Source organism: Ornithorhynchus anatinus, chromosome 1 (assembly GCF_004115215.2).
Source record: "Ornithorhynchus anatinus isolate Pmale09 chromosome 1, mOrnAna1.pri.v4, whole genome shotgun sequence".
Classification (NCBI taxonomy): domain Eukaryota; kingdom Metazoa; phylum Chordata; class Mammalia; order Monotremata; family Ornithorhynchidae; genus Ornithorhynchus; species Ornithorhynchus anatinus.
In genome coordinates, this window is record NC_041728.1 from 20,758,487 (window position 1) to 20,784,809 (window position 26,323).

The 26,323-nt window shown below is 39.9% G+C and overlaps 1 protein-coding gene across 6 annotated transcripts in view; it reads left to right on the top strand.

Annotated features, from left to right (window-relative positions):
* The window catches only part of SSBP2 (single stranded DNA binding protein 2), a 294,273-nt gene extending 268,710 nt beyond the window's left edge, over positions 1 to 25,563 (top strand). For 5 of the 6 annotated variants that reach the window (XM_039911270.1, XM_007656432.4, XM_007656499.4 and 2 more), the window contains 3 exons: positions 1,155 to 1,183; positions 10,999 to 11,097; positions 17,862 to 17,891. In XM_039911270.1, coding sequence (XP_039767204.1) covers positions 1,155 to 1,183; positions 10,999 to 11,097; positions 17,862 to 17,891 — 158 coding nt within the window. Of the gene's footprint in view, positions 1 to 1,154; positions 1,184 to 10,998; positions 11,098 to 17,861 lie in introns of all 6 variants that reach the window. The other variant, XM_039911269.1, reaches the window with a different exon arrangement.
* Positions 25,564 to 26,323: the final 760 nt, after the last annotated feature.

The window sequence follows — 26,323 nt, forward strand, 5'->3', positions numbered from 1 at the left end:
CCCTATGTAGGAGTAGTACTGTATGGAACCCAATTATTTTGTGTCTACCCCAGCGCTTAGTACAATGCCTGTCACATAGTAAGCGCTTAACAAATACCATTATCATTATTATTATTATTAATTCAGCATTTTAAAATGTTAGCAAAATGTATCATTTATAGGTTATAGTTACAACATTCTTGGTTATGATGTTAGAATTTTTGTAATTTGGAAAAGGATTTCACGTAATCTTTCTGGTTATATGGTTTGTTATTTTCCGAAGTTTGCATATATAGATACATTTAGCAGGTATGTATACTTTATTAATAAAGCATTTTATTCTTAAAAATGGACTATTTATTAGTATTTACCAGCTGGTTAGTGTTATAAAACATTAGTTATATTTTAGTCCAAAAAGTTTGGGTTTCTAAAAAAATATTTATCACTTTGTTCTAGATAAATCAGAGCTGAGTTATTATAAATAGCTTTACTTGTACACTATTGATTCTTAACCAGAACATGAAGGCACTTTAATGGTTATTCATCTCTTATATGAACTTTCACATCACTATAATTTTGAAATCTTGATCTGTAAATGAGCATGGACATTAAGGAGGCTTCTGAAGTGTTTCTTGGAAAAGGTTTCAGTTTGATCACTGGAGGAACAGTGTTTTCATCCTACATATTATGTTACAGTATTTATTACTAAATTGAGAAAATGGCCAGAATCAAAATGTAACCACTATCAGAATGCTATCAGTCATGTAGCATTGTGTCTAGTTTATATTTTTAATGGTTTTACAAATTCAGGAGTGCCCTTGGAATTAAGAACCAGATGATTGGAATGATTAGGAATCTCTGTAGTTTGTCCCATTTATTTTTCACATTGAAAGCTATTCATTTCTGTTGTTACTGAGATCAGACAGATACCCAAGCCTCAGGTGAAAACCATCCACTGATTTGCAGCTATGTGTTAGGGTCTCTGGAACTCATCATGAGAAGAGAGGATATTCACCAAATAACATTTTCCTTCATTAAACCAACTCAGGGGGTGCATACTTTGAAAGTGCATTTGAAACAGTGTACTGCATTTATTAATATTAAAAAATGTTAAATCCTTAGTTGAATAGAATTAGGAGCTAATCAGGATGTTGTTGTTTTTTTTTTTATTTCAGGCTCAGGAGACATGGACAGTATTTCCAAGGTGAGTCCATCGTGTACTTTGTTCGAAGTTTTTAGTGCTATTGTATTCTATTTTACATACTTATTTAACTCAGTTTGCAGTGCTAAAGATTCTTTAATGTGCTTTAATGAAAAGTATGAGAGGAAAGAGAATCTAGAAAGAAGATCCTCTCCCCTTATATTGAAGGGAAAATCCACAGCTGAGAGGGTTTTCTCCTCTACTTGTCCAGGAGGAAGTAAATCAAAGGTGCAGGGCTATGTCTTGCCTGGCTCGACCTGGCCTGGACATAGTCCCCGCCTGTGCAGCGTGGCTTAGTGGATAGAGCAAGGCCCTAGGAATCAGAAGGATGTGTGTTCTAATCCTGGCTCCACCATTTGTCTTCTCTCTGACGTTGGGCAAGTCACACAATTTCTCTGGGCCTCTGTTACCTCATCTGTAAATTGGGGATTGAAACTGTGATCCGCATGTGGAACAGTGACTGTGTATCCAATCTGACAAATTTGTATCTACCCCAGTGCTTAATACAATGCTCTGTGCAAAGTGAGCACTTAACAAATACCACAGTTATTATTGTTAAAGCGGTCTCCTCAATCCTTTGCAAGTGACTTTTCCAGCCACCTGTCACCCCTAACCTGCGATGGGGCTAGAAAGGGTCAAGGAACTGTCTAAGACCAGCCAGGTGTCAGCTTCTGCCAATCTGACCTGCCCAGGGGGTTCAATTTTCCCAGAACCCACAGGTTTTCCCGATCCCAGGAAGGAGAATTGCTTTCATTTCTGCTGGACTCCATCTTCGATGGAGGATATATAAATGATTCTCCCTGAACACGTTAGTATCCATTACTAGCATGTACTGTGGTTAATTCATTTATATCTAAGTCATAACCATTTAATCATGTGATGCTGCTACATCCTTGTAAAACAATTGAACATGGTTCAGATAATAATCTTTAGAAAATGTAATCAAATCTTGTTGAACATGAGAAGAGGTAAATTTGGAGAAATGGGTGTTATATGTCATAAGGATATTGCATTTACACATTTCATTAGCTTTTCAAACCTTCATTAAGCAATGCTGATATCCTCAATCATTATTCTAATTTTCCCAAAATTGAATAAAAAGTGATTAGAAGGAGATTATATTAAAACAAGCCCCAAAATGAGCATTTCAAAGAGTACGTTATCTCTCACTTCACTCTTCATTGACTTGGGTCTCTAAAAATACGGCTTTGGTTGAATGCACAATATTTTCAGTAAACAAAGAACACCTGGCTATTTTTGTGGTTACTACCATTACACAGAACTTTTCATGCATGTCAAAAACACTGCGTAGTTATGAATGATCAGAACTAATTATTAGCCACCAATGCAATTAGGCACTTGCAAGACTTCTCATTAACCGTATTCGTGTTTATTGAGCACCCACTTGATGCAGTACATGCTACTAAGCATCTGGGAAGTACAAAATAAAAAAATGAAACATTCCCTGCCCACAGATAGCTTACATTCTAAGGGGGTAGACAAACAGAAGAACACTTACCACTAAATAGTCAAAATAAATAACTCAATGTAAAAGTGAATAAGCATTTATATCAAGTGCTAAAGGTGGATATAAGAAAATACGTAAGTGTTAGAGTTGTTGATAAATGTAGTAATTCATTGCTTGATGTAAATTTTTCCACTCATTTCATATTCCTTTATACTAATGTAAAATTCCAAGTCATCACCAGAAGAAGAAAATAAGGTTGTTTGAGAACTTAATGTTTTAAATTAAGACTTCAAGCTAAATCAGTTTAATTTGGAGCAATGACATTAGTATTCTGTCATGAAATGTCTAGGTTTCTTGGTTGCCTAGCAACACATGAATGTCACCAACAACTGGGCGAACTGTATTTGGGGGCAACCCAGAAGAAACAAGTTCAAGTTAAAATCCATCCCTTTCTGATTCAGAGTCTATTGATCAACTGTACGTAACTGAAACAAAGGCTTCAATTATTTATCAAATTACTGTAATGCTTTTTGGTTTAGCTGGATTTTCGACATAGCTTGCCTTGTGTTCTTCCATTAATTTTCTTCTTTTGTAATTTCGATGATGACCACCCACAGTTATCAAAGCAGTTCAGATTAGCTGAGGTATATGATATGATTTCTGGAGAGGAAGGTGCTTTCTTTGTAATTATTTCTTTAATTCTTGTAAAGGTGATATTAGAATTGCGGGTTCCAGTAGCAAATACTTTGTCATTGCAGTGATGAATATTTGGGGTTCCTCGAGAGATATTAGGGGTCATATATTTAATTTACTCATTTTAATTTTATAGAAAGAATATATAAGAAAGTGCTGCCATCTTGGAGTAAGCTCTCTAGAATGTAAGCTCATTGTGAGCAGGGAATGTGTCCGCTTATTATATTGTACTTTCCCAAGCGCTTAGTACAGTGCTTAGCACACAGTAAGCACTCAATAAATACTATTGAAAGAATGATTGAATACATCCCTACTCCCATCTCTATTTTTCCCTTTTTCCTCTTCCCCTTTATCCCTCACATGCCCTTTCCCCTCCCCTGTTTTTCCTCATTTTTCTTATTCCCCTTTTGTTTCCCTCCCTCTTTTGTCTTAACAAGAGACATTTTTTAGTTGTTCACAGGCCTCGAAAGTGAGTTGACCAGAATTCCCAATTTTAGGGTTCTCTTCTAGGCCTGGCAGGCCATGGGCCCATTAAGGATCCTGCTTTAGACAGGGAGAAAGGGGAAAGAGTGAAGCAGAATTCCTTATCTGTGATCTTTCTCTTATTTTTCCCATATCTCTTTCTGCCTCTTTCCCCCTACCTTCCTCTATCTCTCCTCTCCTCCCACCCCCACACTTCTTTCTGCCTCACTTTACGCTTATGAATTTCTCTCCCTTTCCCTCCCACCTGTCTCTTCCTCTCCATTTATCTGGCTCTGTGCCTCCCTTTTCTGTCGTCTCCCCCCATAATCTGGGTCTTTTGGTAAACTCCCCCATTTAAGCCCTGCCCCTGGAAACCCTGCCTTTTGTCTCACTTTGTGCTTCAGAAAATATGGTAATTTTGCTTTAAATTAGGAAGACATTTTAAAATTTAAATTAGGTTTAAAAAAATCCTATGGTTATGCCGGTATGTATTTGTACTGTGCAGGACAGCCAGAAGAACAATACAGAATGCAGAGGGTTAGAAAAAGATAAAACATTTCCTATTTCCTGCTCAGATTTAAAGGGCCAGAGGAGAAAGCTTGTTGCGAGTGGGGACTGTGTCTATGAATTCTGTTATATTGTGCCCTCCCAAGTGCTTAGTACAGTGCTCTGCCAAACAGTAAGATCTCAGTAAATAAGATTGATTGGTTGGCGTAGACAAGCACAAACCAAGAAGGGAAGGCCAAACTCTGTGTGTATACATGGAAACCAAAGAGACACGTATAGAAACACATAAGAAATATTTCATCCACTTCAGCACTCATATAAAGAGGCGGAGGCAAAGGCATTTAGAAAGAGGCTGAAATATAGACAGGTCATGGGCTACAAAAACTAAAGCCAAGCATTCACATCAATTTGAGTATATACATGTAAATTTACTATTCTTAAATACATGTCAAAATATTATTTTAAACAAATAATTTCACATTTGGGACTGTGGGACCCCAGGCCCTTAATTCCTATTCAATCAGTGAATCATCTGAAATGGTTTCAGCTTATGTGTTGTTTTCTAAAACCTCACCTCGAGTGTGTACATGTTTTCCCCAAATTAAGAGGATGAACAATGGCATCTTAGAGTCAGTATCACCTTCATTGCAGCGCTATGTACTGACAACCTCTCACAATGAAAGTGAAACTCTTTAACCGAGATAATGATATAACCTGGTGTGACTGTAAGGACCTTGTGGGCCAGGAACGTATCTTACCAAGTCTGTTATGTTGTGCCCTCCCAAGCGCCTTGTAGCGTGCTCTGCACTGAGAAAGCACTCGATCCAATTGAGTGATCGATTGCTGTGGCAGCAGGAGCAAGTGAGGGAAGAAGCTCGGGCCAGATACAAAGCAGTGGAGAACGAGGGGCAAAATTTAAACTTGCAATGTAGTAAGATAAGAAGCCAGTAAGAGTATCTGAAGATGGAAGCAATATGTTCATAGCTTTTTTTTTCTAAACTTGATTTTCAAAATGCATTCCAAGTAAGCAGTTAGGGAGAAACAGGCACATAAACGTAGATCAGAAATGCAACTGAAGCGCTTGGTACAAGCTAAAAATAATTCTTCTAAGTTTTTGCACATGCTCTTTTGTGTACTTTACTCCCTGCTTACACAAATGAGCCTCTGGAGAGCCTTTTTGGCCAGCTAAGCAGGCTCCATACACACATTTCTTTTCTTGATGCTGAGAAGCAACGGTACGCGGATGTTACTTATTGAACGTAGCGCGGACACATAAATCTTACTGACACCCCCTGGAACGCTCATAACACGCTGTTCTGTATGGCCATAGGTACACACTAGCTTCCTTCTTTCACAGAAGCGACTAAGGAGTGTGTCCTGTGGCCTTATGGTCCTCATTGTTTCATTCCCTGATCATTCACAGTGTAGTTTCTCCATTACCCTTCAAGACCCTTTTTTGTTATCTTCAGGCACCTTCTGCCAATTTTTCTTTACGTAAAAATAATTCTATTCTATCATTAAAGTGATGAATTAAACAAAGGCCAGGGAACGGGGCAGGAGGACTGGTATTCTTGATTCAGACACTAACCCGTGTTGTGGCCTTGGGGAGTCTGTCTATTTAAATTGAAAATAACAGGGAATTACCTCATATGGGGGTTGCATAGATTAGCTAATGCCCTGCCTTCAAATTGCAGAGAGGAGAATAACCTCCCTTTAGCACCCGCCGCCCCCCTCCGTTCTCCACTCGAACCAAATGAACTCCCGGTCGTGGCAGTGCTCCCTGGTTGCCAGCTGCCTGGCACCTGCCAGCGAGCTTCCATAAACACATAAAGGAGACGAGTGACCGCCCCTTGAGTCCCTGGCCCACACCTGGCCTGCCCCACATATTGCATATCCCGCATAACGGTCAGGCAGGGAGAGATTCTGCCTGCCTGAGATTGCACCGGCAGGCCTAGTGCCGAGAGCCCGGGCCCAGGAGTTGGAGGACCTGGATTCTAATCCCTGTTCTGCCACTGGCCTGCTTGTGTGACCCTGGGCAGATCACTTAACTTCTTTGTGCCTCCCTCTCCTCATTTGTAAAACAGGCATTCAGTACCCCGCCTCTTTTCCCCAAAGACTTGGAACCTGAGGTGGGACTGGGTCTCTGTCTGACCTAATTATCTTTTACCTACCACAGTGCTCGGGACATAGTAAGTGCTGAACAAATACCATTATCATTATTATCATCATCAAGGAATAGAAGAGGTAGGTGGCTTTTGAATTCCAGAAGGAAGGAGTTCAGGGCCAGGTTTGGTCCAGGAAGCAAATTAGGGAAGGAATTGGAACTAAGCTGGGATGTTTGCTGAAATGTTCAGTGGGCTAGACCTCTGTGCCTCGTTTACCTCATCTGTAAAATGGGGATTAAGACTGTGAGCCCTAGGTAGGACATAGATGGTATCCAACCTGATAACCTTTTATCTACTGCAGTGCTTAGAAACAGTGCCTGGCACATAATCAGTGCTTAACAAATATCACAATTATTATTATTAGTGTAATTTTACATATTTTAATGGTATCTAAGTACTTACTATATGCCAGGCACTGTACTAAGCGCTGTACTTAGATTGGACACACTCCATGTGTCACATGAGTCTCACAGTCTTAATTCCCATTTTACAAGTAAGGTAACTGAGGCACAGAGAAGTTAAGTGACTTGCCCAAGGTCACATAGTAGACGAGGGGTGGAGCCGGGATTAGCCTGCGCTTTATCCACTAGGCCACGCTGCTTGTTAGAGTTCAAACACTTCCTTAAGCTTTGAACTTCATTCACTCGTCTTTATTGAATGCTTACTGTGTGCAGAGAACTGTACTAAGTGTTTAGAAAGTACAGTTCGGCAAGAGATAGAGACTATCCCTACCCAACAATGGGCTCACAGTCTAGAACGGGAAACTTCTATCTGGACATAGTTCTCCCCAGGGAGAATATATCCCATTTATGTGAATTAATTTATAATAGTACCTATTCACAAATTTCACATTTTTTATGGTTTTTGTTAAGTACTACTATGTACCATTCATTCATTCAATCAATAGTATTTATTGAGCGCTTACTATGTGCAGAGCACTGTACTAAGTGCTTGGAATGTACAAATCGGCAACAGATAGAGACAGTCCCTGCCTTTTGACGGGCTGACAGGCACTGTACTAAGCACTAGGGTAGATACAAGATGTGGTCCCTGTCCCATATGGGGCTCAGAGTCTTAATGCCCATTTTACAGATGAGGTAACTGAGACATAGAGAATTTAAGTGACCTGCCCAAGGTCACACAGCAGACAAGTGGCAGAGCCAGAATTAGAACCCAGGTCCTTCTGAGTAAAGTTGACCATAAGTCCCAGTTTGTCAAGAGCAGTCACAGACGTTGTTTGTCTTTGGTTCCTGGCCGACTTCTCCATGTAAATAGCACCGTAGGGGCAGCGAACCCTCATGTGGCATGTGGGCAACTCAGGGGGACTAGGCATTCAGGTTAAAATCCCTGTCCCAAACTGGCACTTCCTGCCATTTTCTCCCTCATATTCCTGAACAGAAGCCTGTCCCCTGGAGCACCCCCTCTACCCCAGCCCAGCGGTTCCATTCATATCCTAGTAGTCTTGAAAGTGTAAAATGGTTTACCTTTGGCTATAATTTTTAATTAATTAATAATAATATCAATTGTGGCATTTGTTAAATGCCTAACTTCATTCGTTCATTCAATCGTATTTATTGAGCGCTTACTGTGTGCAGAGCACTATACGAAGCGCTTGGAATGTACAGTTTGGCAACAGATGGAGACAATCCCTGCCCGACAACGGGCTCACATCAATCAATTGTATTTATTTAGCATTCACTGTGTGCAGAGCATTATACTAAGCGCTTGAGAAGGTACAGTGTGACAAAGATGATAGAGGGGGAAGCAGACATTGATATAAATAAATAAATTACCGAGATGTATGTAATTGCCGTGGGGCTATGGGAGGGGTTAATAAAGGGAACAAATCCAAGTACAGACACCGCTGTAAGCATTGGGGTAGTATAAGGTCCCCCTTGTCAGCTGTGTGACTGTGGGCAAGTCACTTCACTTCTCTGTGCCTCAGTTCCTTCCTAGGTAAAACGGGGATGAAGACTGTGAGCCTCACGTGGGACAACCTCATTCCCCTGTATCTACCCCAGCACTTAGAACAGTGCTCTGCACATAGTAAGCGTTTAACAAATACCAACATTATTATTACAAGGTAATCAGGTCAGGCAGAGTCCCTGTCCCACATAATAATAATAATAATAATGATGGCATTTGTTAAACACTTACTATGTATAAGCATTGTTCTAAGCGCCGGGGTAGATACAAGGTAATTAGGTTGTCCCGTGTGGGGCTAACAGTCTTAATCCCCATTTTACATACGAGATAACTGTGGCACAGAGAAGTTAAGTGACTTGCCCAAAGTCACACAACTGACAATTGGCAGAGCTGGGATTAGAACCTAAGACCTCTGAGGCTCATGAGGCTCACAGTCTAAGTAGAGGAGAACACAGGTATTGAGACCCTGTTCTACGGAGGAAGAAAATAAGGTACAGAGGAGTTAAGTGATTTGCCCCAAGGCCACACGGCAGACCCAGGATTAGAACCCAGGTCATCTGACTCCCAGGCCCGTGCTCTTTCCATTAGGTCATAGTGCTTGTCTTCTATACTAAAATTTGATTCGATGTGGAAAAAACTGGGTTTGACAGTGCCCTGACTAATACAGGGCATGTGTGTGACACTGAGCAAGACTTGCAGTGTCTCAGTTTTCTCTACCGACAGAAATAAGTTGTAATTCTGGTCTACCTTGGGAATGAAGAGTCACTAATTATCTTGTCTCTACTCTAGCACTTAGATCCGTGCTTGGCACATAGTAAGTGCGTAACAAATACCACAAAGATTATTACTAACTTTAAAAATATCTTGAAGCACTTTGTAGTCCTTTGCAGTCCTTACCAATTTTAGAAAATGAACCCCAAGTGCTCGGTAGAGCACTTTTTTCCTCAGTAGATACGTAATATCATTGTAACTACCTGGGCTTGTTCATTTCACTATGTAGATCTAATGCTGAAAATACATAATCCCCTACATCTGGGTGCTTGTTTAGCAGAAAAATAGTATACATTGTATGCAGTTTGATAGGCCTATTTCTTGCCCTCTTCTCTTCTCTTCCCCTCCTGCATTTTTCTGGGTTTTATGACCACTCAGAGTTTCCATTGACTTCACGGGAACCTGTTTTGTGGAGGGTGGGCAGAAGGAAAGGAGATACAATTCCTTTCCCCTGGGTTTAGCAAGACACCTAGGAGAAGCAGCGTGGTCTAGTGAATCCACTAGGCCTGGGAGTCAGAAGGCCCTGCTTCTGCAATTTGTCTGCTGTGTGTCCTAGAGCAAGTCACATCACTTCTCTGTGCCTCACTTACCACATCTGTAAAATGGAGATCAAGAGTTTGAGCCCATGTGAGACGTGGACTGTGACCAACCTGATTAGCATGTGTCTACTCCAGTACTTGGTGCAGTGCTTGGCCCATAGTAAGCACTTAACAAATACCATAAAACATGCATCTGCTGTATTGCTCAACCAGTTTTTGTGCAAGTTAGCAAGCACACATTCTTCTGGAAAGATTACATCTGCAGAATTTTAATAAATGAGACAAAACTTGTCAATAGCTCTTTAAGCTCAAATAAATCTGAGCAGTTTTCTCACATCAAAATTATTTTTCTCTCCAAATGTAAGATGTGATTTTGAAACCCCCTCAAATTTTACTAAATGACCATTTAGCAGAGAGGAAGAATTTTCTGCCCTAATCTTTTTTATTTCCCCCAATTTACAAACTCCTAAAAATAGGAACTGAAATTGAAGAACCTCCTCATTTGTAACTGAAGCAGTACATAAAAATGCCTTTGGATTGGGGCCATATCTACATTAAGTATTGTAGGAGAATCAAATTTCCTGACCTGCCTGCAGTATTTCAAAATAATAATACATTTGGCATAATTTAATGACCAGATGAAATAACTTGCTGTCTTTCTTCATTTTATTAGTTTACTAATATCAACCATTTTATCTAGTGTAAAAGCAATAAGGAAAATATTCTATGGTGTTCTTCAGAACACTGCTCCAGGTAGCTAGAATCTTGTTTGAATTAATTTTATTTCTGAGGATACATTCTGAATTCGTTACATCCCGATGTGATTCCCTTGAGATGGCAGTTTCTCTGTTTTTGCTTACCCCCTGAACATCAAAGAGATAGAAGAAATAGGGAAGTTGGGCAAATTGAGTATAAAATGGTAAACTTTTATTAAAAGAACAGTGATCTATTAATTTGGATAGTGAAATTTTGAAGGATTAAGGATGCCTCAGAAAGAGACAGGGCCTCATGTTTACCTTACATTGGGGGATCTGTCTTAAAGACTTGGTGACATTCTTAACAACCGTGTCCTGGGTAAACAAATTTTATACTTGCTGACTTCTGAGAACAGGAATAAAGGTAAGTACCTTTTTCATTAGAAAAATAAAAATTTTTCAAAAATACAGTGAGAAGTCTATGATGAGATATGTTGCCACTGAAGATTCTTTGGCATTTTTGAGACACAATATGGTGACTGGATAGAATCTTCACAGAATTAATGCCTTGTCTTCTAAATCTTATTCACAGAATTCTCCCAATAACATGAGCCTGAGTAATCAACCAGGCACTCCAAGGGATGATGGTGAAATGGGGGGAAATTTCTTAAACCCTTTTCAGAGTGAGAGTGTAAGTATATCCTTGACTTATTTGGTAAGGAGCCGATGTGTCGTTCAGAAACTCCTGAAATGGGGGGGGGGGGGAGTTGCCTAGTAAATAATTCTTTGCTCTGCTTTTGAATTTATTCAATGGAGGTGGTCTGAATTCCACCCACCAGTCAGTGCCAAGTAGATCGGAGGAAGAGGGGTCATGTGTGTAGAGAGAGATTCCTTTAGCAGCATATTAAGAATCCTAGTAAAAACCAATGTCATACAGAATGAGGAAGCCATTTATTGAAGGAATTAGGATTTCCTTTTCTTACTCCTCGCCTGTGGACACCCAGTTGTGGAAATCTCTTTGAATGCAGCCCCAGAGAGAAAAAAGGAGACTACTTTTCTGCTATTGCTTAGCTGCTTTCCTGTTTCTGAAAAGTCTCAGAGGCTAAGCCAAGGGCTATCCTCTCAGGGTGCCCTTAAGAGTCACAAATCCATCTGCGGCCAGAAAGGCTTTGAGAGACCAATACTGAGGCAGGTGGGTGGTTTTATGTGCCGGCCTCATGGATGATGTGATCCGATGTTCAGCATTAAGAGGAACAGGGAAGGTTTAGGATGCCATCCCACCTCCCGGGTAGCCACTGGCAGGAATTGTTAGGGTTTCCCCCTTTTGCTGGGATAGCAGGAGAGGTGGCAGCAGCTGGGACAGAGGCTCAGAATCCTGGAGAGGGAGCGGTGGGGAAATGAAGTAGAGGCTTCTACCACTCCCCTCTTCCACCTCTGCCTCTTCAGCGGCAGCCGGGTAAAGTACAGCTACCAACTACAGTTGAATTCATTCACCCCTCCCAGGCCGTTTCGAAGAGGATTTTGCCCAGGCAAGAAACTTGTCATACTGGAAGCCTAGAAGCAGGTTGACTAGGTGCTATTGGAAGGTGCAAAAGTCAGGCCATCCTGTATCTGCTCTCTCAGACTTCTGGACAGCCTTGCCTTGGACCAGGCATGGGACAAAAGCGGTCCCTGACTGTTTCACTTTTGGAATTATCAACCGTTTTTGTTCAGTGCCACCTAGGCATAGGGCTTTCTACAAGGCAGTGAGAGGATCCCTCCCTTCAGGAGCTTCCAGTCCGATATGAAAGATGAGCATGCACGAAATAACAGATGTCAGAGATTTTAAAGCAATACAACCTGTTAGGAAAAGTAGGAATGGAGTTCAATCCCAGGGGAAAAACAGGTCACTGGTGGCTTAGAGACTTTAGATGCAGGTATGTGAAAGCAGTTTATAACTGTATTTCCAAAAAAAAGAAAACCATCTGCCAGAGGTAAGAGAGTGGGGAACACTTGAGAGATTGGGAAGTGACTTATGTACTCTGAAGAATAGGCCGCATCAGATTGTGTAAATCCTGGCTCTTCCTCCGATTTGATGTGTGACTCTAGGGAAACTGGTTAATTTTCTGCATCTTGCTTTCCTAATCTGGAAAATAGATTTCAGTGCCCACCTGTCTCACAGATGAGATGTGTGGATTAACAAATCAGGAGGAACTTTTAAAAACCAGGGTGCTTAAAAAAGGCTAAATGCCATTGTTATGATTGGATTTGTCTCAACAGTGCATCACATTTAGGTTTGTATCCTATAAAAGGGCTCACAACTGGAGGAGAGGAAAGAGACTAAAATGGGAGATTCAGGATTAACAAAGAAAGTGGTTTAGAGAAATATAGGCCAACCCATTCCAGTACATTTCTGTACAATTAAGCAAAGCAGGAATTATTTTACATGAAGAGTTCATAAAAGGACCATTTTCCAGTGCAAAGGATATATGCAAATTCTATTTTCTTTGCCCAGATAATTGTAAGAAGCCCATTTCTGGAGCAATATGTCCTCTCCGGTTTATGTCACTCTGTAGTGTAATCACATTAACCAGAGGGAAAAAATGAGCTTTACCCGCCAAAGCTCAGAAACCCTGCAAAGCTAGCACCCTTGTGGTCCAGGAATATCTTTTAGGAAAGGATCCGTAGCCCAGGCACTTATTTGGATCACAAAGAACTGGAAAAGCTTTTTTTTCAGAAACAAAGTTGCCCCCTAGTGTTCATTCTCTAGTAAAGGATAATCTTTGAAAATGTTTAAAATCAAAAAGGCTGATCGAAAAGAAAAAAAAAAGCTTAAAATGCTTCCTGAAGAGAATAAGATTTTTAATCGTATTATATGAAATACCTTACTGGAATATCATTTCTAGGATTTTCTAGTTGCCCAGCAGAGTGTAGGTGATATTAAAACAGGGTTTCAGGTAGGGAGCGCCCCAGGATATTGAATGACCTCCTGCCCTATTCCCTCGGTCGTGTGGTTATTTTTCTGTGATCTGGAAAGAGCCACCAGCCCTAATTGTTTAAATTAACCAATTTTAAATACTAAACTCCTATTGTTATTCTGTTTGTTTTTAGTAGCAACCAATTCGTGGGAACTGCTCTTTTTCAAACTTTTTCATTAGTCAAGTTGTAAAAATGATCTTATACTGCCAAGGTGGAAGTTATTAATATGAAAATGCAAATATAGTAGGATTCAAAATGTGTCTGAAATATAATATTAGATAAGTAGTGAAGAACAAAGCCTTTGGGCAGTATCAGTAAGAAATGAGACATTGCTTTGAGCTTTGAAAGGTTTCTCCGTGGGATGCTGAAGGAGCATAATGAGGTGAACAGAAAAAGGAAAAATTTAATTTAATGAGCCCATTTCTGCCCCCCTGTCTCCATCTGGGTGAAGGAGGAGACTACCCCCTACACCCGCTAAAGATATGAATGCCTCATCCTTGTGGAAGGAATCGATCAGTCGATCAGTGGTATTTACTGAATGCTAACTATTTGCAGAGAACTCTACTAAGCACTTGGGAGAGTACAGTACAACAGAATTAGCAGACACGTTCCGTGCCCATAATGAGTTTGCAGTCTGAGGGCTCGTAGTGCCAGGGAGTGTGGTGTGGCCAGTATTCCCACCCGGAGATTTTGCCATCAGTGCCTACTAATCCCGCCTCTGCCACCTGTCTGCTGCATGACCTTGGGCAAGTCACTTAACTTCTCTGTGCTTCAGTTACCTCATCTGTAAAATGGGAATTAAAACCGTGAGTCATATGTGGACCAGGGACTGTATCCAACCTGATTTCCTTGTATCCATCCCAGCACTTAGAATAGTGCTTGGCAAATAGTAAATGCTTAACAAATACTATTATTATTTTTAATATTAATGGGGGGGGGGCAGGAGAGAAAGTTGCTTTCTCCTCTGTGTCCCCTGAGAGGCGTTTTGTCCCCAGGATCCGTGGATGCTGGAATCAGAATCATGAAAGGTGAAATTCAAAAAAAAAGTGCATTCCCTTTTATACCAGCTACTCATACAAATTTTAGCCTGGGTTTAATATGTTGTTCATCTAATGCTTTGAAGGCTCTCCCAATTTTACTGTGCTCTATATTAACCAAATGGTTGTATCACTGCAGACAGCTACACTCAACTTTGCTAGGGAGCCAGTTTATTGCCTTGAGGAAAAAATAACTCCAGAATAGCCTTGGAATGGCATCTAGCTAGTACATCGTTAGGGCACAAACATTACAACACAGTAGTGTCATCCCAAATCGATGGAGGACTCCAATAGAAACATTGCAGTGTAATCTCAAGACAATACACCATGAATATTTTATGTTTGGGGATATGATACTCCATTTAACACCTCCCCTCCCTTTCTGCTAGAGAAATGGCCCTGATGCATTCTATTCCCCTCCCCCCCTCCTACTCTGAATAATGGGAAGAGATACCAGAAGCTCCATTTGGCTTGCTCAGCTTGTGCCCAGTTTTCCTCTGATGTGAGCATCATTTGCTCATTTCCCCCCGACACCAGTCAGGGGGAATGACAGTAAGAGCTGGGACTCTTAAAGAGCAGCCTGAGATGAGCCCTAAAAGCACATTACGGATCTAGATCTTTGGACGTGATAGATTCGAGTTTATTATATCAGATGAATTTCAAGAGAAATATCTGGTAACAGAACAATATTGCATGCTTACTAATTGCTCAGGGCCTTGATCTCCTGCCTGAAGCATCTCTCAGTGGCTTAATCCAATGCTTGCAGTTGTTTTCCATTTTGTCTGCTAGTTCCCTCTCTATGCAATTCTTTAATGCCTGTCTGTGCACCATGCAGACCAGTTCATCCTAAAGCAGTATAACTTGAAACTCGAAACCCGATACCCCAGCGTATTGAAGTCTAAATCACTCACTCGCGGCAGTTCAAGTATCAGCGTTTGAATAGATGGTATTAGTAGCAATTAATATTCAGTGCTTGATACTACAGTTCTCTGTTATTTTTTCAGTTTTGATTTCCACTTATTGTTTAGGAGAGGCACCACTTGAGAAGCATAAAATATGTGTTTATCAAATACCTTTAAGAGTGTGTTCCGCTTAATCTACTCCTATTATTTGTTGGGTGCCTTAAGATTAATATGTAGGCATTTGTCTCAGATGATAGCATACTTTCTTGTTCTTCGCTCTGCTATGTGAATGGATTGAAATACCTCCTTTAGGTCTCAAATTCAAGTTCTGCTGAAGTTCTTGTTTATGTATATAAAAATTTTAAGATCTAATTGGCAATTTGCTGAGGTAAGAGCAGATGGAGGGTCAGGCTCTTAAGAGTCCAAAAACGTGGTCTCATTTAGTGATTGGAGTGCAGTCAGAAAATAGCAAATGGTGCTTCCTACTCTCTTAATCTCCTTCCCAATTCGAGGGGAGAGTGTCCTGAAAAAAAGGAGTCTTATCTGCTCTTGCATGAGAGAAGGGAATAGAGAATTCTTCATTTCCCCCTATTCATTCATTGATTCAATTGTATTTATTGTGCGCTTACTGTGTGCAGAGCCCTATAAACATAAGGATGGCTCCCACTATGAAGCAGCAATCTTTTAGGTGTCGGATGTTATCTTTGACTCCTCACAGATTTTCAGCACTCACATTTGATCTATTGCTAAATCCTGTCTATTCTTTGGACACATTTTCCAGATCTGTCCCTTCCTCTCCATCCAAACAGTAATCATAGCATGGTTAAACTTGTGTCAGGCTTCTCACTGTTTTCCCTATCTCCGGCTTCTCCCCCTTCCAGTCTGTACCATACGCTGTTGTACAAACCTCGATGCATCGTTCAGCCCGCACTTCTCCACTCAGAAACTTCCGAAGGCTTCCCATTTCCCTCCTCATCAAACAAAAATTCCTCACAATCAGCATCGGGGCTCTTCGCCAGTGCTTTCCTTCATACAGAAAGGCTCTCTTTACCTGCTGCTCCCTACCTGACCGTCTTCCTTCCTCTCAAGTTCACCTTCTGACTCTGTCTCACTCTCCACAGTCCCTCCTCCATTCCCTCGGCCATACTGCTGTTCCAGCCTGAAACTTGTAGATCTTCATCTTTCCCCATCTTCAAAGCCCTCCTCAAGTCCCATCTTCTTGAGGAAACCTGAGGTGGGGCTGGGCTTAGAACCCACAACCTCTGACTCCCAAGCACGTGCTCCTGCCACTAAGCCATGCTGCTTCTCAGCTACCCTCAGCGTTATGTTACCTCCTATCCTCCGCACTTAGGTGTATATGCGATATATTTATTTGGATGTTAATCTGTATATTCAGTCACTTATTCTGCTACTTGAACCACTTTCTTGTTTAATTCCCTGCATGCTATTTGTGCATGGATAGCTTTGTAAATAGTTTTTATCTGTCTCCCCCATTAGATTGTGAACTCCTGGAGGGCAGGGAATGTATGCTTTGCTTCTGTTTGCTCTCCTACACACTTAGGACAGTAATTAACTTTCAGGAGGCATGTAATCAATGGACTCACTGGTGAACTGACTCAGAGTTGTAGCCAGGAGTGGAGAGGGCAGCTCTCATTTCAGGGGCAAACCATCCCTCCCACTCACAGCCCTGCATGAGCTCCAGCAGACGTAAGACTAATCAGAAAGAAGGATTCCTAGGGCAGCACAATATTGTCCATCCCCAGGGCATGCAGGGAAGAATAGAATCATCATCAATGTCATCCAAAGCATTTATCGATTGCCTCGTGAGTGCAAAATGCTGTACCACAGCCACTATACCCCGACCACGTGTTTTAGTACTCTGGAGTTAACCTGCTCACTGGGCCTCGCTCTCATCTTTCCCACCACTGAGCTGACCACTTTCTCGTGCCCTACTCCCTGCCTGGAATTCCTTCTTCCTTCACAAGTGACGGACTCCTGCTCTCTCCATCTTCAAAACCCTTCAGAAAATCTGTCTCCTCCGGGAAGGTTTCCCCAATCGATTTCTAATTTCCCCACATTGTGTATCCCTCTATGCCACTTCAGCACTACCTAAGCACTTGGATTTTCACCCCCCTCTCTTTCCCCGTTGCCCTTATGTGTATATCTTTGTACTCTTATTACTACCACCTATCTTTTATTTTAGTCATGTCCATTTGAACTGTAAACTCTGAGGTCAGGGATCATGTCTGTTAATTCTTTTGTACTTTCCCAAGTGCTCAGTACAGGGCTGTACAGATGATAGTTGTTCAATCAATAGTTTTGATTGATTTCATTGATTACTAGGATCTAGGTAAATTTCTCACAGCAGTATTGTGAAAGTTTGAAGCTTTATTCCTCATATAACCTTTTGTATTTTAACTGTCTAGTAAGAGGTGAAAAGGTGTCTTTAAGGGAAAAGTGAGAGAGAATTATATCCAAACTTATTATTGCTCCTTGAGGATGGATTCTGTTGGTCTGTGAAAGAAATGTTGCTAAAATACGATTTCTTTTTCTTCCAGTATTCCCCTAGCATGACAATGAGTGTGTGATCCATTACCAAATTTCCTCATGAAAACCACAGTGAGTCAGCCCTCTTCACAGAACTACTACAGAAGAAAATATTTCATCACAGTGTACAGTTTAAACAAAAGGATCTCAGTCACAACCAAACCAACCTTTTTTTTTTTCCTGCTCTCTCTCCTACTTTGTGAAGAAAGCGGGTACAAACGTGATTCAAACAACTGTAAGGAGTGGCATATTAGAATTGCCCTAAACAGAACTGCAAACAATTATCTGTGTATGTATATTGTGGGGAAGATGAATGTACTGTATGTATGTATGTTCTATATACATATACATGCACACATGCATACATGTGCCCACAGGACATTGTAAAATATTATCACATGACATCTTAAGTAGAAATAAGAAGTAGGGACTTTTATTCCATCTTTTTTCACGTTTACATTTTAATTATTAAAAGTTGCTTTTTTCCCCCTGAACTATTTTGTGCTGTGTATATCACTGCTTTATATAAGTTATTTTTTAAGGTGAATTCAGATGATAAGTTGTTATGGTTTTGTAAATGTCTGCAATCATGGATAGGAATAAAATTGCTTATATGAGAGCTTTCATTAAATTGTGTTTGATACAAGTTATCCTGTGAATCATAAACTGTACTGTCTCAAGAAATAGAAGAAAGCTTGTCCTAATTTTTATGTCAAATTCTAACAATTTTCACATACCTTTTGAAGGTTTTGAAATTACTTTTCTTCCCTAATTGGGACTTAATACAGTATATTTCTGCAATATCTATTATAAGAGGAAGTCTTGAATTGTTTGAATCAGTTTATTCAGAAAATAAGAAAGGACGATAGATGAGCCCCAGTTGCTTTTTAACCTGGCAATAAAGAGGCAGGGGCTGTCCTGTTATTGGCAGTGTATTTTCAGTTTAATGAGACCGAGCCCAGAAGTGGATCTAGAACAACTGTTTGAATGTTTTGCCTCTCAACGGAAATACCAGACCTGGGCCCTTAGACTGAAATCAGATTCTTAATCTAATTGAATATTTTTACCCAGGCACTGTGAAGCAACAGGGATGAAATTGCTCTTATGGCTTTATGCACACATGGAGGATTTGGCTGCATTGTCTAGGAACCACCACTGCTGCTTTATGTTCTCTCAGCGTGTTCTGTGCCGCTGGCAGAAGGGAGAAGTGAGGGACTGCCAGTCTGGATGTATCAATTCACCGACCACAGTCGGGTTCTGCCGTGACTCGGATTTTTTTCCTGATAAATTGGGCAGCGGTGATGTTGGCTTCGGCCTTTGCCTTCATCAGGTTACTCTGACATTTAGAGGCTCTCCAAGAGATGGCAAGGGGATGCTTTACCAGAAAAAAAAACGGCAAAACAATTCTGCCTGCACTTGAAGTGGCTCTATGTTCTTCAGCCCTTTGACAAATCCAGTGCTTTGCTCTGCCTTGGTTAAAAAAACAAAACCCTGAGTGTTGCACATTACCAGGAAGAGTTTCACTCCATTCCCTGAAGGAGAGACAGGAGAGCCTTTTCTGAGGCCCATCAGCAATAGTAGCACCAAACACTTGACCTAGTGGAAGGGGTGGTTTGTCTTGGCTTCCCAAACTCGCCTGGAAAGGTTTGCACTGGGAGTCTTTCTGCTTCCTAAAGTAAAATCCTACAGTTTGTAGGAATGGAAGAGATGAGCAGAGTATTTGCTGGTTTTGATCCCAAATGACTTACTCAAGTCCCTAATGAAGTAGCCCTCTCTGAAGAATAAAGATTTTGCCAGCGTATAACTGAGTGCAGGACAGAATTGTTCAGAGAAGAAGGGAAGTGAATTAAATTTATGGCCTAGATTTAAATTGTAATAAAATGAGTGCCCATTAATCACAGAGCTCAAGAGCAGAAGAATGTATATCAGAGAACGGCATCAGGTCTTTGAGCTACATAAAAATCTGTCGAATGAAAAAAATCAAACAAAAATGTCTTTAATTCAGTTGTTAGAATAGCCTGAATAGAACATTTTGCCAGATATCTGCTTTTTATCTAAAGTCCTAATCCTGAAGATCTTTCTGAAAAGCTACATCTTTAGCAAAAATGAGAAACCCAGAGAGTTCTTTTACTATCTACTATTATCTTAAATTATATTATAGTACTGTATTTTTGCCATTTTGTTGATTCTTTGAAGTTGATCTTGATTTGTATTTCTCTCTTAGAAGTGAATTGTTTCTATTGCCTCCAGGAATCCCAAGCCTGATTTTGCTGTCCTTATCCAAGGTTAATCCTGGAATAGGTCCACCATTACTGACTCATGGTGTAAGAAATACAAAATTCAGTAAATCGAATTCTTCAACTCATGCATTTCCCTTTTCTCCACTGTTCAGTCATTTCAGACAATCATTTCTTGATCTCAAGCAAGAAAAATATTTGTCCATGAGGGGAAAAATTCCTCAGAAATCCTATACAGTAAAAATTTAAGATCTACTCAGTAAGAATGCCTGTTTTAAAGTTATCCAAACGATACTCTCTCATTTACACAAAGGGACAGAGTATAAATCTCAAGCATAACGATTTTGTTGTGTGATTCATTAACCCCATTTTTACGACCTATAGTGACACAGCTCGGCCTTTCTTGCACTCCTGTTTTCTGTCTCCACCCAAGGCCCCTACTGTATTTTCTCACCTAAGTGACCCATTTTTTGGCATAATTTTTGCAATGCAAAAACAGGGATGGGGCTATTACATGTGTCAGATAAGAACAGTAAGGGGGGCAGGAAAACAAAGAGGAGGAACAAAGGAGGGGAGAAGGGAAAGGTTAGAAGAGCACTAGAGACTGCATCTCTGACTTCTATTACTGCTTAAAATTATGTGGTGAAAAAAAAACTTTTTTTTCCTCCTCAAAAATCCAGGAGGGAAAATTATGTGTTGGAGGTAATTATGCGAGTAAATACAGTATCTTGACCTGAATGCACACTTACTGTTATTTGGGCTACTTTTAAACATTTTACCACACGCAAGTGATGATATCAACGACCCTCACCTTACACTTTCATATTGTACATGAGCACAATCTGTAAATAAAACACCAAGAATGATAGTAGAACTGTGTGAAATATTCTTTCTCACAAGGATTGCTCCCACCTCCATGGTACGTAGGCTAATCACAGATTAAAGAACATCTCAAGCCCTTTGAAGGTGAATTATTCCTTTTTAAATTACCAGCCCTTTTTTTTGGCCTTCTTTTCCTTTGCTACAAGAATACTGTAGCAAAAAGTTCACAGCTTATGTGTGAGTCTTGGACCACTTTATAAAGGTCATCAGGTTTGGATTCAGTTTGTTTCACTACAAAATTCCAGAGTTTCCAACCTGAACTACACAGTAATGTACGCTGAAAGAATAATGTCATCCTTTTTCTTCCGACTTCACTTACTATACTCTATAGGGATTTGACAAAGGACAAAAACATACGTGGGAGAATATCATTTTTATTTTTGAGCACTGATTTTTCCCCTTTGTGTCATTAGTGTAGTAGAGTTACTGTAGCTGCCTTTATTTATTTGCTTATTCAGAGCTCTAGCATAATGTCAACAGTAATCTTTACAGGCTGTGGAAAAACAATAATGGAAGATATTCTCCTTCCGTGTAGCGCTAAGTATATTCTGTATATTTTTCTTTGTATTGGATTTCATTGAAAATGTATGGAGTATTACAGGAGGCTAATTTGGTCCAGTGCTTAGTACCTAACTCTGAAATTCTAGGGCTTCTGAGTACTGTTAGGTTTTTCGTTGGGGAGAAGAAGGGAGTTGGCTGCACTGCACTCAGGAATGCAGTCTTTTCCTAAGTACTATTTTCACTAATAGCATGTGATTCCTAAAACAGATTTTTTAAAACACTTTTTGATAACTTGAGAAATAGACTTATTGTGAGTCTTTGGTCAACAGCAGTGCTATTGGCTGTTATTATCTCATATGTAGTGAGAATCTAGGAATAGCCTATTCTCAGCTCTGCAGGGTAATGGTAGATAGATTGAAAGAGGCTAAATTTATCCTACAGATCTCTGATCCACTTCATTTTAGCAAATGATCTTAGGGGCCTTCTCTAAGAGACCTTCTCGCAGAAATGTAAATGGGTAGCCAAAGTGACTGATTTTAATTTAACTTCTCACTCTGTCTCATCCTACCTGGTGGCAGGCCACTTTATCCATCTTTAGGCAGACGATTAGGGCCTACCAACATCAGGGACCTACTGACATCTCCACTGTCACCACCATACAGGAGCAACGCTAGCAGATATGGGGCAGAAGAGGGTATACCACATGCTTTCATTTTCATTCTTTTTTTTTTTTAGGATGGAGCTGCAAATGATAAGGGGCATAGCCTCAGAGCTGGGTGCAACCTCAGTTCCCCCCATTGTTCTTGACAGATCATCAAACCATTTTGGTCTAAAAGTGTCTGTCTCTCCCTCTAGACTTTAAGCTCATTATGAGCAGAGAAGTGTCTGCCAAATCTGTTGTACACTCCCAAGCGCTTAGTACATTGCTCTCCACATAGTAAGTGCTCAATAAATACCATCGTTAGATTGTCCGATTAAAAAAAATCATTGCACAGAGAGGAGGGAGGAAGCTTTAGGCAAAGCTAGGACCCACTACTTCATTGAGATTCACTCTTTACAAGTGGGGGCCTTCAAAACAAATATCACAGCTCTCAATTAGTGTTATCAAAAGGCCCTATTTCACCTTTTTTAATTTGTATGACAAATTATTGTTTCATCGCATTTGATCACTAACCAAACAGGATGAAGCAGAACTTTTTCTATGCCCCCATTTGAAAGCAGAGACCCAGGTTTAAACATACATCTGTTGAATCCAACTTTGAAATTTGGACTCCTAAGGATCAGATTTGAACATAAGGTATGCTATAGAATTTTCTAAAGAAAATCAAAGGGTCCTGCCCTCAGGCATAAGCTACCCTGTCACTTCACCATCTTTCCTGTGGCATTTCATTTTGCAGACTTAGAGATCTCTTTCAAGAGAGATGCTTGTCAGCATCCTTATGAATCATTTCTGTGTCTTTCAACTATTGTTTGGCATCTTGCCCGGTTCCGTTTTCACTTCAGTATATCAACTATATTGTCTATTTTTCATTTAGATGAAATGTAACAGTCATGTATTGCATTATTACTTGGTGGTACTTTTGACCAACCCATTGTGCGATATGCTATAAATTATAGCTACCCTATTTTACCACCCTGCCCTGGCTTAATCGTCACTAGAGACCTTATTTTTATATACATTTGGACAGATGGATCTTTTGCCCTGTATTTGATTCCTACTTGAAGTTCTGAAGTGCAATAATTCCTATTCTCAGTTCTTGCAAAACTGGGTTTAACGAATCACATGCATAGTCTTTAGTTTAAATCCTATGCTAAAGTTTGGGGATAAATTACGGATGAAAGTGAATCCTTCCCTCTCTCTCCTCAAATCCCCTAAAATAATAATTTAGTATTCATGAAAGATACCAGAGTGACAGTCCTCAAATACGGGTAGAAGATAGCAGCCAAGACGTTGACTTCTTCGACCTCCTCAACATCCATGCTAGTTTTGTCGCCCCATCCTTACCGTGGAAGAACCGCACCTGAAGATGAGAGGGTGATTCAATGTCTGTGGCTATCATTTTTTGCTGATACAGTAGCGATGATACAGGCTAATTTCAATTAGTGATTTTTTTTTTTTGCATGGGTTAGGGGGTTCTCGTCCCAACAATGCCACTAGCCTGCTGGGTTACTCTGGGCAAGCACCTTAACTCCCTGAGCCTCACTTGCCTCATCTCTAAAATGGGGGTGTCTTACCCCCACTCTCTTAAACAGGGGCAGAGGCTGTGGCCTATCAACCCCAGCACTTAGCACAGTGCTTTTACATAGAATAAGCATTTTAAAAACAAATGCAATTTTAATTGTTATTTTAGGACCGGGGATATTTGCCCACTAGAAACCAGGATGACGATAATGTTTGATTTCATATAGGACCAAATTTTAGTCATCATCCTATATCCTAGTGAGATCCTTCAGATAGAAACTTCCAAATCCCTTTGCAGGGTTCCTGAGCCACCCTTTCCTTTGATGGGTTTGAAAGATAAAGTTCATACTGTAATTAACAGGTAAGAAAGACATATCTCTGCTCAAGTTTTCTTTAGCAGAGAGAAAATGATTTCATAAGAAGTTTCAAATAAATTTCGATATTCTTCCGATTCTTCATGAAGACAGTACTGAGTATGAATTATAGAGTATAACAAGGGTGTATGTACAGCAGATTAGGACTTTACAAGGAAGCTTTCCCATCCTATTTGGTATCCCTGGGCCCAAAATATTCTCTTCCTTTCCCTGCCCTCTCTGAGTATCGTGTCCCAAATTGCACATATTTTCTTTATCCCTTTTCCTTGATAGGGTGGCTATTCGCAGAATAAATGTTGTGCTTATTTTTGATTGCCAAAATCATTGAATTTTACAATCCTGCCCCTAGACACATTTGGTCCTTCATCTTTTAGATTGCATTTAGACCTGAAGGGCCACCAAGGTAAACTTTAATATTTGTAGGAAGGAGTGATGTGGTTAAGGGTATTTGTTCCAAGTTCAACTCAAAGCTGCACAGTCAATTTTCCCCTCCTGCATAACTGAGAGGTCCACAAATATCTGAAAAGAGCTGACTTTGGATTCCCTTGATGGCCCGTAGAAAGGGAAACTGGCGGCTGGTATTACCAACAAAGTTTTCTTCAGCTAAGAAATCGAGCTGCTCGTGGGCATCAGTTAAATGTAATGATCCATCTAGTTATTAAAAAATAACTGAAAGGATCTGATTCAATAAGGAAACCTGTTCAGTCTTCCAGAGTATGAAAAGCAAATCTCCTTCGAATTCCATCAGACCCTGGAAAATGTCTCAATCTAAACTAATTATAATTGAAATAATTTGTGTGCATGACTTTGTCTTTCTTAGGACTTTCTGTTTTTTGAAATCTTCAGCTTTATTTGCATCGGGATCTCTTTATATAATTACTACAAACTATATAGTAGCATATTAGAATAATCGAAAGGGCATGTTGGTGTTTCAAACCGAAAAGGGAAAAATCTTTATATGTAGTTAGAAATATTTCTTTTTCATGCACACAGTAGCTGTCTTTAATAGTTTACCTGATAGTCATAATTTTAGAATTTGAAACTGGGTTTTTGTTCTCAGGACATGTTAAATTGTTCATTCTTGAGTCTTCCTGGAAATAGTAATATGGTGTTATTTGTAAAGTTTTTGAAATGCATAATTTTATGCATAAATCTAATTGGTGTCTAGGTTGACTTTTAGCTTTCTTCTGTTTCTTAATTTATTAAACCACTGCCCACAGCTACCTAAACATTTTTGTAAATTTACTCTCTTTTCCTGTATTTTTAATTGTTCCGTCATTACAATTTCCACTATCGAAGGATAGCAGCTTCACCATTTTTATCCACACATACATCTGGCCACTATTTATCATTTGAATTTCTGTAACGGGAAAACTTGCCATGAAAATGTACAAAGATATCCTTTTATTGGGTACATGTTTTCACATTTAATAAAAGTATAGCTTTCATTTATAATTTCCAACCTTTCATTTCTAGCAACTATTTCATTACTGTTTGGAAAAGAGATTGAAAAATAAATCAAACCTTTGCAATTGAATTCAGCATAAATGTTTCTTGAATGATAGAGTTTTGAGAAATCAGATCAAAACTTCATGAACTAGATTCCCACTATAAATAATTGAACTAAAAAGTAGACCCCCAAACTGTCAGAACCAGGGATGTCAACATATAAAATATTTAAGACGGCTGAAAATTCTTAGTCATAAGTATTTGCAGTACAGATGCATGATAAAAACTAACTGGTAAGTGATGAATGGCTTTGTAGAATCAGATTCCCAGGGTACAAAAATAATAATAATAAAAATAATATGTATTAAGAGCTTACTATGTGCTAAGCGCTGTACTAACAATAATAATCAAATTTGCTAAGTGCTTACTCTGTGCCAGACACTGTACTAGGCACTGGGCTGGATCCAAGCAAATAGGACCTAGGATAGATACAAAATCATAAGGCAAATGTTCACGTTGGCTAGAAAATGACTTGCCTAAAGAAAAGTTTCCAAAAAAAATTATTGATTCACAAAAATTAACCTTTTTTTCTTTCAGCTGTTCCCACAAATTATTACTCTCTCCTGTAGTATCTGGCCACTCGTTACCATTAGAGCTTTGACAGAAACTAGTTATGTATTTTTCTAAGGTGGGGAAAAGACATCCAGTCTCATTTTAGTAGATATCCAGTGCAGAGGAAGTGAACTCATGAATACATAACAGCATAGGTACGCTTGCCTTTGGGGTTTGTGGTGCATTCTTAAAGAACTATAATTGATTTCAAACATGTGCAATAACTCTCTCTCTGA